This window comes from Mytilus edulis, chromosome 8 (genome assembly GCF_963676685.1).
Source record: "Mytilus edulis chromosome 8, xbMytEdul2.2, whole genome shotgun sequence".
Classification (NCBI taxonomy): Eukaryota; Metazoa; Mollusca; class Bivalvia; order Mytilida; family Mytilidae; genus Mytilus; species Mytilus edulis.
The window spans coordinates 37,488,062-37,507,108 of NC_092351.1; the positions used below are offsets into that span (position 1 = coordinate 37,488,062).

Below are 19,047 nucleotides of genomic sequence, written 5' to 3' on the forward strand. Positions count from 1 at the left end.
GGCCGTGTAATGACCCTTTCGGCCATTGTTGCTTATATATATACAACCACGTCATTTGGTCCCTGGTTGATATTTGCTTCATTGGCAATTATACAAATCTCCTTATATATATTTATATAGCTATTTAGTTTAGTATAATGGTACAATTATGCTCTTCATAAACAGTTAATACAAAAGTTATTAAATATAGCTGACCTCAGGGAGAAAGTAGCCTTCCTTGATTTGATAAATGATGACAATAATGTATGAAATTGATGATGATCATGTATTTGAATGTTGGTAACATGAAAAATATGCAATCTATTGTTGTAGATTATTGATATTAATTTCAATAAAGGATATGAATGTAGTCTAATTTCCATATTCTATCTTTCACCAGCAATTATTTTTTTATTCAGGCATCTTTCTGAAAAATTTTAAGTTTCAGTATTAACTAGAGTATATAATGCAACAACTATTGCCAATTAAACACTATTTCTTATATTTCTTCTAATGAAATATTATAAATTAAATGCTCAACCCCCCAAAAGTCATGTTGTCCAATGTTGTTTTCCGAAAACTAAATCATATAAAGAATACCCGTACTGGTCTGATTTTCTTATAACTAAAGCATATGATAAAATTTTGCATTTTTAAGGCTCATTGAAAAGTTGTCCCAAGGGGTATTTCCCCTCTTGTTACCACTAGGTTTTTTCACCTGAAGAAACGTTTGGAAGACCAAGATTTTATTTCTTGTAAAGCAATGAAAAGAGCATTATTTTCCGAATGTATGACTCCATATGTTCAGGTGAATGGTAGCCAGTTTGAAAAATCTGAACTCCCCAAAGATCAGAATTTAGAGAAAAATAATTTTGTTGTTCTCTCCTGTTACAGCCTTTTTGTGTACCTTCTGAGAATATTTCATTGTGAGCAATATAACAGTAAATGTGTTTTTATAGTATCTTATTAAATTGATATGTAGATGGAAGTAAACTTCTACACAATTTGAATAAAAGGACAAAATGTACTGCATAATTCCTTTCTGTTACGTTCTCTCATGTTACCTGATAAAAAGTAACAGCATAACCATAATTAGTAACAGGAAGGATGTTAAAGACAATTTCACTGACGAATCACAGCGTTGATCTACTGTATGCGAACCAATTTATTTAATATAAGTTATGAGCATCATATTAGACAAATCTGAACATAATATACAGTATATTGAATTAAAAGACAGTTTTTTTTACTTTTGATAACAGCAGAGAACATTGTGCAATTCTAGTATAGTATATGGTAATAGAAAGGAATTTATTTTTAGAATATTACTTTACCTAGGCAGATTTTTTATCTTGCAAATACAGTTTCAAAGGATAAATGACATTGTTTGCTGTTATCTACCAATTGTGACCAATCTGAAATGATGTATTTTTCTTAAAACTATGAAATAAAGCAATTGTTTTGAAAAAAAAATTCCTTCCTGTTACAAACTCTGTCCTGTTACTTGTCCTGTTACTCAAGATTCTTTCATGGTACCGACATATCGGACTATATTTATGTCAGTCCATCTGTCCGGCGTAAACATGTCGCACTGTAACTTGAGAACGACTTATGAAACTTAATATGGTTGTTTCTTATGATGGTCATAATCTGTATACTTTTTGGTGAAAATAAGATTAATACTTTTTGAGTTACGGGACTTTGTAACTAAAACAAGGGGGGGGGGGGGGGGGGGGGTGCTTTCAGCTCACCCAACTTGAAAGGTCAAGTGAGCTTTTCTCATCACTTGGCGTCCTTCGTCAGTCGTCCGGCATCCGTTGTCCATCGTCCGTAAACTTTTACAAAAATCTTCTCCTCTAAAACTACTGGGCCAAATTTAACCAAATTTGGCCACAATCATCATTGGGGTATCTAGTTTAGAAAATGTGTGGCGTGACCCGGCCAACCAACCAAGATGGCAGCCATGGCTAAAAATAGAACATAGGGGTAAAGTGTAGATTTTGGCTTATAACTCTGAAATCAAAGCATTTAGAGCAAATCTGACATGGGGTAATTCGTCTATTAGGTCAAGATCTATCTGCCCTAAAATTTGCAGACAAATCAGACAACCTTTTGTTGGGTTGCTGCCCTCAAATTAGTAATTTTTAGGAAATTTTGCAGATTTTGGTTATTATCTTGAATATTATAATAGATAGAGATAAACTGTAAACAACAATATTGTTCAGCAAAATAAGATCTACAAATAAGACATCATGACCAAAATTGTCAATTGACCCCTTAAGAGTTATTGCCCTTTATAGTCAATTTTTAACAATTTTCATAAAGTTTTGTAAATTTTTCAAAAATATTTTCCACTGTAATTACTGGGCCAAGTTCATTATAGAGATAATTGTAGCAACAAGAATGTTCAGTAAAGTAAGATCTACAAACACATCACCATCACCAAAACACAATTTAGTCATGAATTTATCTGTGTTTGATATGCACATAGACCAAGGTGAGCGACACTGGCTCTTGAGAGCCTCTAGTTTCACATGTCGCGCCCTATCTCAAAAACGTTGTATGATTTTTGCTTAAAACTTTACACACTTCTTATTCATATTAATCTTAACATCTGTATACTTTTTGGTAATGATTAAAAAATTCATTTTTGAGTTATTGGATATTTTGTAAAAAATGGGGAGGTTTTTTTTTACATGTCGCGCCGTATCTCAGAAACGATATATGATTATTGCTAAAAGTTTTACACACTTCTTTGTTATATTAATCTTAGGATCTGTATACTTTTTGGTTTTGATTCAAAATTTTATTTTAGAGATATTGAGTTTTTTGTTAAAAAAAAAAAGGGGGGGGGTCACATGTCGCGCCGTATCTCAAAAGCAATTTATGATTATTGCTTAAAACTTTACAAACTTCTTTGTTATATTAATCTTAAGATCTGTATACTTTTTGGTTTTGATTCAATTTTTATTTTTGATTAATTGAGTTTTTTGTTATAAAAGTTTTTTTTTTCACATGTCTCACTTTATCTCAGAAACTATTGATGATTATTGCATAAACCTTACACACAAGACGAAGGGCCTATCATGTGCTCATGGCGGAGCTGTTTATTTAAATTGCCATTGTTAACACATTAAACAAAGTTTGAATTACAGACAACAGTTCCTAGATCCTTAATGTGTGTTCTTCGATTTGTGTTATTAAAATACTGGTTCTAAAGACATTTTTGTTTTTTTTCCTATTGCCAAAAATTACACTTTTTCAGATATTGTCTCAAATGAGTTTTAAGATTCACTAAAATACATGTAATGATAGAAGAAAGAAAAAAAACAAAAAGTTTTAGTGCACCATGTGTGAACTATTGTAATTACATTTACTTCTCATCTGTCAATGGTCATACACTCACAAACATCTTACATGTGTTCAATCTAATTTTACGTGTTCAATAAGATTGAACATGTAAGATGTTTTTATGCCCCACCTAAGATAGTAGAGGGGCATTATGTTTTCTGGTCTGTGAGTTTGTCCGTCTGTTCGTTCGTTTGTATGTCCGTTCTTCCCGCTTCAGGTTAAAGTTTTTGGTCAAGGTAGTTTTTGATGAAGCTGAAGTCCAATCAACTTGAAACTTAATACACATGTTTCTTATGATATGATCCTTTTGATTTTAAAGCCAAATAAGACTTTTGACCCTAATTTCAGGGTCCACTGAACATAGAAAATGAAAGTGCAAGTTTCAGGTTAAAGTTTTTGGTCAAGGTAGTTTTTGATGAAGTTGAAGTCCAATCAACTTGAAACTTAGTACATATGTTCCCTATAGTATAATCCTTCTAATTTTAATGCCAAATTAGATTTTTACCCAATTTTACAGTCAATTGAACATGGAAAATGATAGTACAAGTGGGGCATTGGTGTACTTTGGACACATTCTTGTTTATTCTAAAGCTATTTAGTCATGCAGCCTTTGATTTTTTTACTTCTCAAAATAATTCTTTTAATATAAAAGCGGTATTGGTATGGTTAACAGGAGTAATTCAGAAAATAAAACTAATTTGGGACGTAGGGAAATATTGTGCTTAATGTAATGAGTCTGTGATATAAAGATACAATGTATTAGTAGAATTAAATATTTGCTTATTACAAAATTTCAACAATATTATAATTTCTACATATTTGCATTATGTGTAGTTAATTTTCTTTATTTTTAGGATGTAAAAAATTAAGCTAATCCAAGTTAGACATTTACTTAATCAGTAAATCCTGATTAAAAGTCATAACAATTCTACTGGGTATTTAACTTTGAAATTGATATTTTCAGCATAAAATTTATAATCAAAACCATTCATTAAAATTAGTAGAAAAAGGAAATTGTTTTTGTCAATCAAATTATAGTGTACAAAATGAAATTACATTTTTTTTAAATCAAAAATAGAAAGAATCAATCTAAATTTAATATTTTGGACAGGAATAAAAAATCTAAATATTTTAAATGATTCTAAGCTGATTACAGTTTGAATATTTGGGACAGGCGCAAAATTGCGGCAGGGTTAAACATGTTTATGAGATCTCAACCCTCCTTCTATACCTCTAGCCAATGTAGAAAAGTAAACGCGTAACAATAAGCACATTAAAATTCAGTTCAAGAGAAGTCCGAGTCCGATGTTAGAAGATGATCGAACAAAAGAAAATAAATAAAATGACAATAATACATAAATAACAACAGACTACTAGCAGTTAACTGACATGCCAGCTCCAGACCTCAATTAAACTGATTGAAAGATTATATAAAAAAGAAGATGTGGTATGATTGCCAATGAGACAACTATCCACAAAAAACCAAAATGACACAGACATTAACAACTATAGGTCGCTGTATGTCTATATCTTCATCATATGAATATCAGGCACAATCCCTCTCGTTAGGGGTTTAGTATCATACTTTTATAAAATATATGAGAAGAACATAACCCCTGTCATGCCAACGCCTGTTTTTTAAATAAATGTGTTTAGTTCCGATGCAAAGACCCTATAAGTGAATCAATATTAAAACCAAAATATGCAATCTTTAATGACCTGACAACAGTATCATAACTATATCCCTTCTTAATAAGTCTGTTTAAAGGTTTTGTAAGCTTTTGATAAATAAATACTAAATCTATAAATATTACAATTAATGCCTCAAGTGCATAAGGCAAAAATACCTCCAAATTATAAATCAAACAGGATCAATAGTAAGCCAATAAACAATTAAACACAGAAAATATAAAGCACTGTTCTAATGACTTCTGCTTTTAATTTTTTCATGTGCATGTTATGATTTTGATGAAGTGATCAATACACCATATAATTTCTTTCTATTATACAGACCTTCAAAGGACTCAATATTAATTTCAATGAACTTGAATCTTTTGAAATAGAAAATCAAGTTAAAATTAAACATCAAAGATAAATGCACTCTTATATTAATTTTAGAACCATGTTTTTCCTGAAATTAAGTGTTATGAGAACATTAGTACATGTAAGGCATAAGAGACAATTTTAGCAAACAGAACTATAGGCTGTATTTACAAAAGACAGCTTGGGACATTCTCCTGTTATTGTAGGAAGTGATGGTGTCTTAAAAGTCCAACAACAATGTCCCGTTCTTTATTACAATTATTTATTGAAAATTAAGTTTACTGCAATCATATAACTTTGTGTAATTATGCATTGTTACTATGGGGAGTGGAACATTGTCTTGTTATAGGATGTGGGTCTCATTGGGGTCTAAGCGTTACGCAGGATTGCCGATTTTTTGTAAGCGTGACACGTGAAAGTCAAATTATTGTGTCGGGGAAAACGAGAAATGAGGTCTAGCAGGACCCGGGAAATGACAAAAAAATGAAAATTGCTTACGTACACAGTGTAAGCGGGATACGGGAATCTGACAAAACAGTAAGCGGGATCCGGGATCAGAACCCCCCAATGAGACCCCCTAGGATGGTCTTTCTGAACTTCATTTTAGATACTGAAATCGAGTTTTACATCTCAGTTCATCTCTCAGATATTGTTTGTCCAATAATTACCATATATTTTTTATTAGAATATATTTAGTTAAGTGAGACATACTCCACTAAAAGTTGGTCACTATAAAAAAAAGAAATCAAGGAGTTATGTTTCTTAATGATCAGGATAGTTAGATATGGGTCCCTGTGAGGACAACATTTAAAAACTTGTATATTATCTTTTCTTAAATTTTCTTTTAGAAGTTTTTAAATTGAAAAAATATATACATTAAAATTTAATATTATGAATATCTTGATGTAATAAGGAAATGTGTATACGTAATGACTTCCAATAAGACAAATGTCCAAAAGTGTCCAGATGAAGCAGAATTTAGCAGCTATGTATCACCATACTACATTCATCAACGAATTATCCCATATCCTATACAAAGTTGTAAAAGACCAAAAATAATAAAAGGTGAAATAAATGAAGGAAAAAAAATCCCCCAAAAACCCAAATCAGCTTGATATATGACATTATAAGTAACTAAATAACAACAACAAAAAAACCCACATATGGCAAACAACAACCAACGAAAACAATTGCAGGCCCTTAACCTTGGACATGCAAATATAGGGTGTGGTGGAACTTGAACATGTTTGTGAGCTCTCAGTTTCACATTGTGTCGAACAGCTGATTGTTTACTATATCTATACATAGAAAACCAGATTATCTGTTTAAAATAAATGTACCTTATAAATAAAAATAATAATAATTACTGGTCAGTTCAGCTCTTCCCAAGTTTTACGCTTGACGAAAGCAAGCTTGATAACGTCTCTTGCATTGTGATGTCCCCGATAACTTCTCCTCTCTCATTGTGACGTCCCTGATAATGCCTGGTCTCGTTTTGAAGCCTTGATACCAGAATTACGGAGTGACACAGCAGAGTGATATAGGTGTTGGGAAGGACGATAATGTCATTGAGGGAAATGAACATTTATTGATGGTCATTAATCTCTTTATTTTACTTTGACTTCATTATATTTTCTTTATGGTGTATTTACTATAAACCAACTCAATTTCTTGGACAGTTCCTTTTGTGTCCCTTTCCATCCAACTTGGCTGCAATTTATTTTGACAATTTTATAATCTTAATTGTTTCTGTATTTATACAAGAGTAGAACCAAGTTTTTGGTATGCACAAAAATTTACTGTGGATGCTATGTTTGGAGTCACTAAAAAAAATCTCTTACAATCATGATTTGGTTTACAGTATGGAAAATGATGTGAATCCGATGGAATAAGATTTGTATATTCTTGCAATTAAAATTTATTATAAAAATATAACTTTTATTTTAGGTGTGTTCTTTGTGGTTTATTTGGTGCTGATGTTAGTGTTTGGATTTCCCCTGTTATATTTAGAAATGATTCTAGGACAATATGCTAGAGGTGGACCAATCACAGCATGGGGTGTTCTGCCATTAATGAAAGGTAATGCAACTCCTGTAATTTTATTATAGGATTGTTTGTGAGTGAATTGGTCGAGTTCATACCTCGTTCATACACGAATAAATTCCTTTAAAAAGGCGTTTAATCCTAATAATTCTTTAAAATTGGAGAAAGGGAATATATTTTTCAACACTTGTTACCTCTATCATGTGAATTGTATATTTGTGTAATTGAATAGGACTGGCACATGAATATATTTGTTTGTTAAGGCAAAAATATGTACTCAATGAAATTTACTATCTGATAAAAAGTAAACTTAAAAACCAAAAGTAAGGGTGCAATAAATTCTAATATTGTACTAGTGCAATAAATCTTCAAAATTCATGACGTCATCCACGACAAAATCTTAGTTTAAACCATTTTTAGCTCACCTGGCCCGAAGGGCCAAGTGAGCTTTTCCCATCACTTTGCGTCCGGCGTCCGTCGTCCTGCGTCCGTCGTCGTCCGTCGTCGTCCTGCGTCCGTCGTCGTTAACTTTTACAAAAATCTTCTCCTCTGAAACTACTAAGCCAAATTTAATCAAACTTGGCCACAATCATCATTGGGGTATCTAGTTTAAAAAATGTGTCCGGTGACCCCGCCAACCAACCAAGATGGCCGCCATGGCTAAAAATAGAACATAGGGGTAAAATGCAGTTTTTGGCTTATAACTCAAAAACCAAAGCATTTAGAGCAAATCTGACATGGGGTAAAATTGTTTATCAGGTCAAGATCTATCTGCCCAGAAATTTTCAGATGAATCGGACAACCCGTTGATGGGTTGCTGCCCCTGAATTGGTAATTTTATGGAAATTTTGCTGTTTTTGGTTATTATCTTGAATATTATTATAGATAGAGATAAACTGTAAACAGCAATAATGTTCAGCAAAGTAAGATTTACAAATAAGTCAACATGACCGAAATGGTCAGTTGACCCCTTAAGGAGTTATTGCCCTTTATAGTCAATTTTTAACCATTTTTCGTAAATCTTAGTAATCTTTTACAAAAATCTTCTCCTCTGAAACTACTGGGCTAAATTAATTCAAACTTGGCCACAATCATCTTTGGGGTATGTAGTTCAAAAAATGTGTCCGGTGACCCGGCCATCCAACCAAGATGGCTGCCACGGCTAAATATAGGACATAGGGGTAAAATGCAGTTTTTGGCTTATAACTCAAAAATCAAAGCATTTAGAGCAAATCTGACATGGGGTAAAATTGTTTATCAGGTCAAGATCTATCTGCCCAGAAATTTTCAGATGAATCGGACAACCCGTTGATGGGTTGCTGCCCCTGAATTGGTAATTTTATCGAAATTTTGCTGTTTTTGGTTATTATCTTGAATATTATTATAGATAGAGATAAACTGTAAACAGCAATAATGTTCAGCAAAGTTAGATTTACAAATAAGTCAACATGACCGAAATGGTCAGTTGACCCCTTAAGGAGTTATTGCCCTTTATAGTCAATTTTTAACCATTTTTCGTAAATCTTAGTGATCTTTTACAAAAATCTTCTCCTCTGAAACTACTGGGCTAAATTAATCCAAACTTGGCCACAATCATCTTTGGGGTATGTAGTTTAAAAAATGTGTCCGGTGACCCGGCCATCCAACCAAGATGGCTGCCATGGCTAAATATAGGACATAGGGGTAAAATGCAGTTTTTGGCTTATAACTCAAAAATCAAAGCATTTAGAGCAAATCTGACGGAGTGAAATTGTTTATCATGTCAAGATCTATCTGCCCTGAAATTTTCAGATGGATCCGACAACCGGTTGTTGGGTTGCTGCCCCATAATTGGTAATTTTAAGAAAATTTTGACGTTTTTTGTTATTATCTTGAATATTATTATAGATAGAGATAAACTGTAAACAGCAATAATGTACAGCAAAGTAAGACCTAAAGATAAGTCAAACATGACAAAAATGGTCAGTTGACCCCCTAAGGAGTTATTGTCCTTTATAGTCAATTTTTAACAATTTTCATAAAATTTGTAAATTTTTACTAACATTTTCCACTGAAACTACTGGGCCAAGATCATTATAGATAGAGATAATTGTAAGGAGCAAGAATGTTCAGTAAAGTAAGATGTACAAACACATCACCATCACCTAAACACAATTTTGTCATGAATCCATCTGCTTCCTTTGTTTAATATTCACATATACCAAGGTGAGCGACACAGGCTCTTTAGAGCCTCTAGTTTACTTGCAAATATTATATTGCTATACAATAAAAGGAGTATTGCATGAATATTGGTGAATATTGTCCCTCGTAGAATATATATTGCACTCTCAAGCTCGTGCAATATAAAATTCTACTCAGGACAATATCCACCAATATTCATGCAATAACCCTATATCATCATTAAAACGAATGTTTTTGTGTATTATTTTATTTAACGATTAACATGCATTGAAAATAAATTTGGTAACGTCAGTGTTATCAGCGCCTTCATCTTGTTTACATTGGTTACAAAAAGAAGTTTGGTCAGCCTTGTCTATCAAAAAATAACCTATGTCAAGATCAACATCCAGAAGTAAATCTCTCGACCAATCATATCAACGGAATCCCTAATATGCAAATCATATAAGAATTATTTGTGTATATATTGAACAGGGGTTGTAGTTTAAGGGTTGGTAGATAATATGTTTATTGTCTAATCACTCATCCAGAGTTATGATTTAAAATGAACCTGCTACCCACTATACTCCCTTTCACTGATTCATATTTTGAATGTCAGGTATCTCAAGAGGTGCTTGGACCACTCAAACAAGACACATCTAATTTGAACATGCATTTTATATTATTTCTATAGATAAATAAAAACACCCAGTGAATTGGATGGTCTTTCAGGATTCTTTAATTGTCTAATTAAGAAATAATTCCTTCATGTCGTGCTCTATGCTCATTTTAACATGGGTAGGTATTTTATTTGTCGATATTTTACACTGAGCGTTAGCGAGGTGTAAAATCTTGTCAAATATGATGCCTACCCATGTTAAAGTCATATGAAACGAGTGAGTGGTGAAAAATAATGTTTATCCAATTCTTGAACCAATGCATATATATATCATAAACAAAGTGCTCTGCACGATTTTCTCATTTTTTACACCTTTTATATCGTATAATCGTCAATTTTTTTTCTCTCTGTGTGTTATGATTTGACAAATATGACTGCTCATTAAATGCCGTGTTTTGAAGCCGAAGTTTACCAATTATCACCTTATAGTAAACAAATGACAAAAAGCATGGGTATTGAGCACATGTTTAATATGTACAATCAGATAATTGTTTATTTAAATGACAGATCCATGTGTTACTAATTGTGATCTCCAGATTTTTACGACGAGAGTTTCGCTCAGGTCACTATGCATACGGAAAATATGTTGGCGAATTGCTTCCTGCAAGGAAGCAATTAAAAATGAGTAAACTTCTTCTAGATGTGGACAAATTAAAGAATTTTCCTCAGAAAAAGTATATGTGCATAAGTTGTATAATGAAAACTATCCATTTAGTTATAAAAAAATATGCATAACTTTTTTTTAATTTGAGGTTTTTTATGACTTTAAAATGAGCATAGAGCATGACATGAAGGAATTATTTCGATTCTAATAGGACAAATACAGTATTTTTATAGGTCGAAGTGTACGAAAATACCGTAAAAATGTTTAGCTGTTCCTGTTTCCTCCCCAAGGAGTCTGTACATTACATTTCATATTTAATAAGTTTAAAAAGTACGAGCAGGGTAAATATATGTTGTTCGATATAACATATATTGTAAAAGTTTATGTAAGCTACTTGAATGTATATATTTTATAGGATAACGATGGAAATAACTTTAATATAAACAGTAAGTTTGTACGCATGTGTCAAACATATTTTTGTGCTCATTAGAACACGGCTTTGTTTACAAAACATAATAAGGACGTCATATTAGAATTGGAAAATAAAGGATATAGGGTATCCATCTGTGATTGAAAATGGATACATGCACAACAACAACAAAATGAAAAACAAAAAAATAAAAAACAAGCAAATAAAAAGCAAAGGAAAAGCTCTATTATTACTGTTCTTTGTCTCAAAATCACTGTGAGGCCTTGAACACTGAGCTAAAAATCTCACCTCCTCTGCTAGTTGTTTTGGGGGCAATTATTCTTCTTTCTGTAAATTATTACCAAAGTTCCAGATCATGTTATTTCTGGAAATCCACTTTCCTTCTTCAATTTATAGTAAATCTGTTGGTAAAGAATAGTAGTATACATTAAAAATATATAATATTATTTTGCAGGTATAGGAGTGTGTATGGTGTGTGTGTCAGGAGCCATGAGTTTTTGTTTTAACACGACAACAGTATGGTCTTTCTTCATGTTTTTCATATCAATTTGTTCAGATCAGTCGTGGAATTGTACATATCAAGGTATTTATACTTTTACAAGTTAACAGTACACAAGCTGAAATTAGTATAATTTGTGACCTCAGTTTCATCTAATAGATATACATGCAGGGGCGGATCCAGCCATTTTTAAAAGGGGGGGTTCCTAACCCAGGACAAAGGGGGGGTTCCAATTACATGTCCCCATTCAAATGCATTGATCGTCCAAAAAAAGGGGGGTTCCAAGCCCCAGAACCCCCCCCTCTGGATCCGCGCCTGACATGAATACAGTGCAAAAGAGGGGTGATAAATACCAATGTATTTAGTCAAAAGTTAAATGACAATGCAAAGACTAAAAAAAACAGTCATAAAATAAAATAAAAATCTATCATTTTATACAATGGAAAATTCTAAACTTGCCATTACGGCAATATACTTGTACATGTACTTTAACACTAATAAAGTTAAATGGTACAGAATGACTAACTTAACATTACTGATGTAAATTGGCCTTATATATGAGTTATTGTCTCTTAAAGAAAAACTTGGTAGACATTAGCAATCTTTGATTTTACTAAAAAAAATCAAAAATAATTCTACTGAAACCATCAGGCAACATGTTTTTAAAATGTAGAGGCTTGATATAAACAAAAAAATTTTGTAATTAAACATTTCAGAGTTTATGTTCTCTCATGTCAATAAGGAGTAAAGTTGCTTGGTGACTCATTCTGGCTCCTCTAAGCCTCCAGGTTGTTATGTGATGTTTTATGTTCCTGATAAATCTTGGACATAAGGATTTGACTAGATTTTGTACCTTTCTATTGTTATAAAAATATGATGATGAGGTATGTTTGTCTATGAGACAACTATACACAAAAGATCATACATTGGCGGATCCAGGGGGGTGGGGGTTGGTTTCAGGGGTTGGAACCCCCCCCTTTTTTTTGGCTGATCAATGCATTTGAATGGGGACATATAGTTGGAACCCCCCTTTGTCCTGGGTTGGGACCCCCCCCCCCCCCTTCCCCCTTTTTAAAATGGCTGGATCTGCCCCTGTCATATGAAGTGGAAGTAAGCAATTAGGAGCAATCATATAGCCACAAACAATGAGAAAAACCCATACTTTATATTCACCTATAAAAGGCTCCACCATGACAAATATGAAACAATGCAATTGAGAAAACAGCCTAATTTATAGTAAAACAATTCATAAAAAGCAAATATGAGAGACATGAACCAATGAATACGTCCCAACAACAGGCTCCTGACTTGGGATAGGCACATAAACATTGTTGCAGGGTTAAACATGCTTTTGAGCGCTCAACCCTTCCTCCAACCTGGGACAGTGGCATAACATCACAACAAGAGAACAACTATAAAAAAGTTGAAAAAAGGTTTAAATCACACATCAAACATATAAAAACAGACCAGACATGTGCACGTGGCAGGGCATTGTATTTGTTAACCAGCATGACTTCTAGTAAGTTTTACTCATTATTTATCATTTTATTTTCAGGATGTTCACACAATACAAGTATTTATTTAGTTAATAGTACAGATAGTACAGACCCATCATTGCAGCATTCTACATATTTCTAGTAAGTATTAAAATTGTAACTGAAAAAATAGGAATTCAAATTAAAAGTATAAAGTACATTATAAAACAGATGAGTTTGATATCTTGAAAAATTCTTGAAATTTTAACAGGAGTTAACATTATTTTACAAATTTTATTATTGTAAATACTCCATTCGGAGGTGCTCCTACTTAAAGGAGGCTAATACACAGAAGAAAAGTAAAGAATTATTGTATCTTGACCACTTTCAGCACTGTTGTAGTTTTCTTTCTTTCCATTTTTATGTCGCTAACATAACTGTCTTTTGACAAATGGGTACAGTACGTGTATATCAATATGATGTGTTTTCAACCATGAAAAGTTACCATGGCCTTATTTCTCCCAGAATTTGGAGGTTTAAAAAGTTTACACTAATGGTTTTGAGCAGCCGTTTTAAAAAAGAAAGTGTCACAATTTTGTTTTCATCACTATCTTGATAAATTATGATATCTGTTTTATTTGATTATATATTTTCAGTAATTCAGTATTAAACATATCAAATGGTATAGAGAGTTTGGGTGATGTCCAGTGGCGTTTACTGCTGGTATTGATCCTGTGTTGGACCGTAGTCTACTTTGTTATCATTAGAGGTCCACAGTCCATAGGAAAGGTCAGTATTAAACATACCAAATGGGATAGAGAGTTTGGGTGATGTCCAGTGGCGTTTACTGCTGGTATTGATCCTGGGTTGGACCGTAGTCTACTTTGTTATCATCAGAGGTCCACAGTCCATAGGAAGGTCAGTATTAAACATATCAAATGGTATAGAGAGTTTGGGTGATGTCCAGTGGCGTTTACTGCTGGTATTGATCCTGGGTTGGACCGTAGTCTACTTTGTTATCATCAGAGGTCCACAGTCCATAGGAAGGTCAGTATTAAACATATCAAATGGTATAGAGAGTTTGTGAGATGTCCAGTGGCGTTTACTGCTGGTATTGATCCTGGGTTGGACCGTAGTCTACTTTGTTATTATCAGAGGTCCACAGTCCATAGGAAAGGTCAGTATTAGATCAAAGTACACAGTAGGTGTAGACTTATTTATTATTGCGGGTACAATGTTTTGTGGATTGAGGAAATTTTTTATTTTTGTTGATTTTTAATTTCATGGTTTTATCAAAATCTGCATACAAGTCTATAGAAAATTTAGTTTAAATTCTTGGTTCATCTGTACCTTCTAAATCCATGAAAATTGGTATCTCATAAATAATGATGAATCAACAGTTTATTAGGAATCCATGGAGTTTATTAAGAATCCATGGATCTTTGAGAATAGACATAGATAAAGGAAATGTGAGATATTCATATTTCAAAGACACATAAATTAAAAGATGCTGAAATTAGAAATACTATCCCGGAGAATTAACAGATGTCTTTTCATTATGTTGATTTGTCAATCTCAGTTTGTCGACCCGTTTTGGACATTGCTATATGATGCCAATATTGCATATCAATATGGAAAATGTTGGTTAATTGATATCTGAGTGAGTGAGTTAGAAAAGACCTCTTTGTCAGTTAATTGATAAGAAAATAAGAAAGAACAAAAATCTGAACTTATTTCATTAAGGTCAGAACTTGATATGTGTCTTTTATGCTGAGAACAAATACGACTTAGGAAGTAGCACTGAAAATAGCAAAAATTAGTTGTAATGTCAAAACTGAATAGCTCAGCAAATACTCAAGTTTCTCTCATCATTGTTAATGATAATCTATTGATTTTGTGTTGTTTATTATTTTCTGATATCTTTGTATAATGGATAAAAATATTAAGTTTCATTTGTATTACCTTGTAAGAAATTTATAAGGTGATAATTATATATCCGTATTAGGGATGGCAACGAGTACTCGAGTACTCGGGTACTCGCTCGAAAGGCTGAGTAGTCGAGTACAGTTTTAGTACTTGGATACTCGATTGTCTGTTATACGTCTTGAGATATTTCTCTTCACATTTCCACTCACTTTAGTTTCGTTGAACTACCCATTCGTAATAACCAAATCCATTTTTTAAAATCAATTAACAACATAAATATGTTTATCCTGGCGATACTATTTGTTATAGTAGTACCAGCAATGTCCTTTCATTCCGAGGGAATGTTTTCATGTGTACTACTTGTAACAAAAATTAACAGTCAACCCAATCTTTCGTCTGAAATTATTGACCAGATCATATTTCTAAACAAGAACAAAAAAAAACCATTCAAACATTCAAAGTGACCTGCTGTGATCCCTACGCAACTGATTAAAGACAATTTTAACGGTGTTTGTAACGGATCAACAATTTCATTGATTAATAATTTACTCATTACAAGCCATAAAAACGTACCTTTGTTTGTTAATCAAGACTTCAGTAAATGTGATTGGTATGAGATATACATTTAATTCAATTTAATTACTGTGTGTTTAAAACTTAACTATAATTGTTTAATTTACAATTGAAAGATAGGCGAAAGTACGAGAGCGACATTGAAACACAAAAGTCAAAATTAAAGAGACAACGTCATGGCTAAAAAAAAAGACATCAAACAAACGATAGTGCAAAATAACAGAACAAAGAAAAAGTAAGACTGAGCATTACAAAAAAGCAGAAGTAATTTGAAGTCGATTTGTCAATTTGCTGTTGACAATTTAATTGACACGTCGTATTATAAAAAAATACGAACTTCTCAGGAACATATGATAAATATATTGTCTACTTTGTCGGACTTTATATGCAAACATTTTTGATTTTACTGGAATTTGATTCCTGAACACTTGTACACAAACAATAATTGTTATTATGATAGTTCTTTTTGTAGAAACGGCAATCGGGAGTTCATTGTTTAATTGACACAAAAAACATTGGATCAAGCTATGTTTACAGCATGTTTGTATTTCGCTAATATGTTTATGACAGGTAAAAAGAAAAACACTGCATCCCACTTGAAATCTAAACTGTTCAATAGACGTTTAAGATTCAGCCAAGAAATCGTGAGTACTCCCGAGTACTCGAGTAGTATGACCGAGTATCCGAGTATTCAATTTCAGATCTTTTGACATCCCTAATCCGTATATATGTGGGTGTAACTATTAGATATATGTATTTTCCTTATTCTTAGTAAACTGATATACATTTCCTTAATGGTTGAACTTGATTTTTTTCTGTACAATCAACATGTGATTTGCTTGATCACAGTTCTTTAGCGGTCAAAATTCAATTATGGCGGCATTTTTTTCAACAGACTTTGCTACTTTGACATTAAGAAAAAAGGCAACCATGTCTGATGATGTAATAGAGCTAGATATTTAACAATGTTTGCAGATCATCAAAAAGATAAATAGTCTGATTTACAAATTTGACTCGCATCGATTTCAAGTGAAATTGAATTAATGGGTATCTCACATGAAATTCATTTGAATTCACCTTGAACAAAATTTTTATGTACAATTCACGTGATATCAGTTCATGTGAAGCTCTCATGAATTTTATTGATGTGAAATGACTAGTAGAAATATTGTATCACACTCACTTCCATTGTAGAATCTATATCATGTATCCATGACAAAACATTAATGCAGAATACTAATTTGATGTCTTTAAATGTCTCATTCCACTGTGCAAAAGTTGTTGATGATATATCACATCAAAAGGATAAGTGTCCCCAAAATCTGTAGTGATGTGTAACAAAACCCCAAAATTACCTGGAGGTCAATTTCTTGTTGGTCAGTTTAGGGACGACATCAAAAGTTCCATGAAGGATAAAAAACTTAATTCACATAGTTTTTTCACTGACCCCACCCTCCTGTCTTAACTTAATTTGGGAAAAATTGATTGACCCATATGGATATATGTAAAAATCAATGTCGTATAACCAAATCTTGCATTAGATCAACACCCCCACCCCAAACTATTTGAATTAAGTTTTTTATCTTACATTGATCTGTTGATGTCGTCCCTTAGTTCATGAAAAATTTAATAAGTTGGACCGAAATGTCTTTTTTGAATTGGCAATATTTGTTCTCTCAATTGGTTGAAAAATAAACCCTTTTCAGCTCATCTATCCAAAAATACATACAAATGCTTCTTCTAGAGGAGCACTGAATCGAATGAAACCAAACATGGTTCCCTATGAGAGCCTCGAGTTCTGTATTATCTATATATTTAAGCTATCCCATTATTATTTTTGCTCCTTTTTAGTCTGTTTTTCTAAATTCTGAATTTTTTTGGGCGCAATTTTTTAAGAGTATTTGTTAATTATTCTGTATTTTGTAAACCTGGCATCCAGACCCTCAGATGTTGATAAGTTGTTTCTGTCATATTTTTTTCATATATTATGCCATAAACAAAAAAATACTGTTATCAAAGAAATTAGCTTGTTTGAAGTTTTTTGAAGACCATTAATTAGTTTAAGAAGATAATGAAAAATCAATGTAATAACTTCTGAAGTGATTTACTACAGGAAATTAATAGTTCATACCTTGTAAAGAACTTCATTATCAATCGAAGACAGATTTTGCTTGAGTGATTTTGATAGAGTGATAAGTAAAAGAGTTGAGTTGATTAATGTACTAATAAAACGGAGAAAAATGTTTGTTTTTGTACGGAATTTGAACTATTTAGATTTTTACCTAAGGCGCCAAAGATGGAAGCAGGTCTAGTAACTGCTCAACCCTGTTCATTTGTCCATCTGACCATCTGATTTAAAGAAAAAAACTTTCATCAATGTTTTCTCTGCTCCTTTTGATGGGATTGATTTAATATTTTGTTGGCATTTTTATAATTTTGAGATGAAACCAGCAAGGAACGTCATTTTGCTCATTGAATTTAAAGCTGAATAATTGTACATTTCTTTATTTTTCAGACTGTTTATATATCCTTTCCTATTCCTATGACGTTTTTGATTACTATATTAGTAAGAACCTGTTTTGAGGAGGGAGCAGTAACAGGCATTAAAGTCTTCCTCAATCTTAACTGGGAAGCTCTAGGTATACTACAGGTGACTATATTTATTATTACTTATATCAGTAAGACCTGCAGTGGATTTCACAAAAAAACTTACGACTAAGATTGATCATAAGTCATGAATAAATCAGTATACTTAAGACCAATCTTAGTCTTAAGTTTTTTGCGAAATTGACTCCAGCATATTCAAGCATTTTGGCTGGCTGGATAGATGAATGGATGTTTAACAGCCATTAAATGTGATATTCAGGATGAGAACATGTTGACATGATATGAATTTGAACAGACTCGTACTACATCTTATTAAGCTGAATTTTTACTAGTTTACAAGGTTGAAATTTGCTGTAAGATATGTCACTCTACAGGGACACATTATTCTGACTCCTAGCCATCCAGTCTCTGCTCTTACCCCTTAATTCCATGAGATTAATTATAAGCAGAGAAGGAGCAAATAACGATTTTTCTTCATAATTAAAAAACTTTCCTGGTAGGTCTTCAATCATTTAGAATACACTGCAGTTATAAGGACTAAGTGACAAAATTCTATTATTATTGTAATGAAATTGAAATTAAAGTCTTTTTCTTTTCACATTTGTGATACATGTAATGTGAAGTTTGCAATTATTACCAGTGTTTTTTTTGACAACTATGTTACAGTATATTTCATAGATT

General features: G+C 32.5%; 1 protein-coding gene across 1 annotated transcript in view; it reads left to right on the forward strand.

Moving 5' to 3' along the window:
- LOC139486796 (uncharacterized) overlaps positions 1-19,047 on the forward strand; it is a 110,616-nt gene that overhangs the window by 37,244 nt on the left and 54,325 nt on the right. The window contains exons 4-8 of the mRNA XM_071271767.1: positions 7,321-7,452; positions 11,741-11,869; positions 13,341-13,422; positions 13,917-14,049; positions 18,275-18,409. Of these exons, the coding sequence (XP_071127868.1) occupies positions 7,321-7,452; positions 11,741-11,869; positions 13,341-13,422; positions 13,917-14,049; positions 18,275-18,409 (611 nt within the window). The remainder of the gene's footprint in view (positions 1-7,320; positions 7,453-11,740; positions 11,870-13,340; positions 13,423-13,916; positions 14,050-18,274; positions 18,410-19,047) is intronic.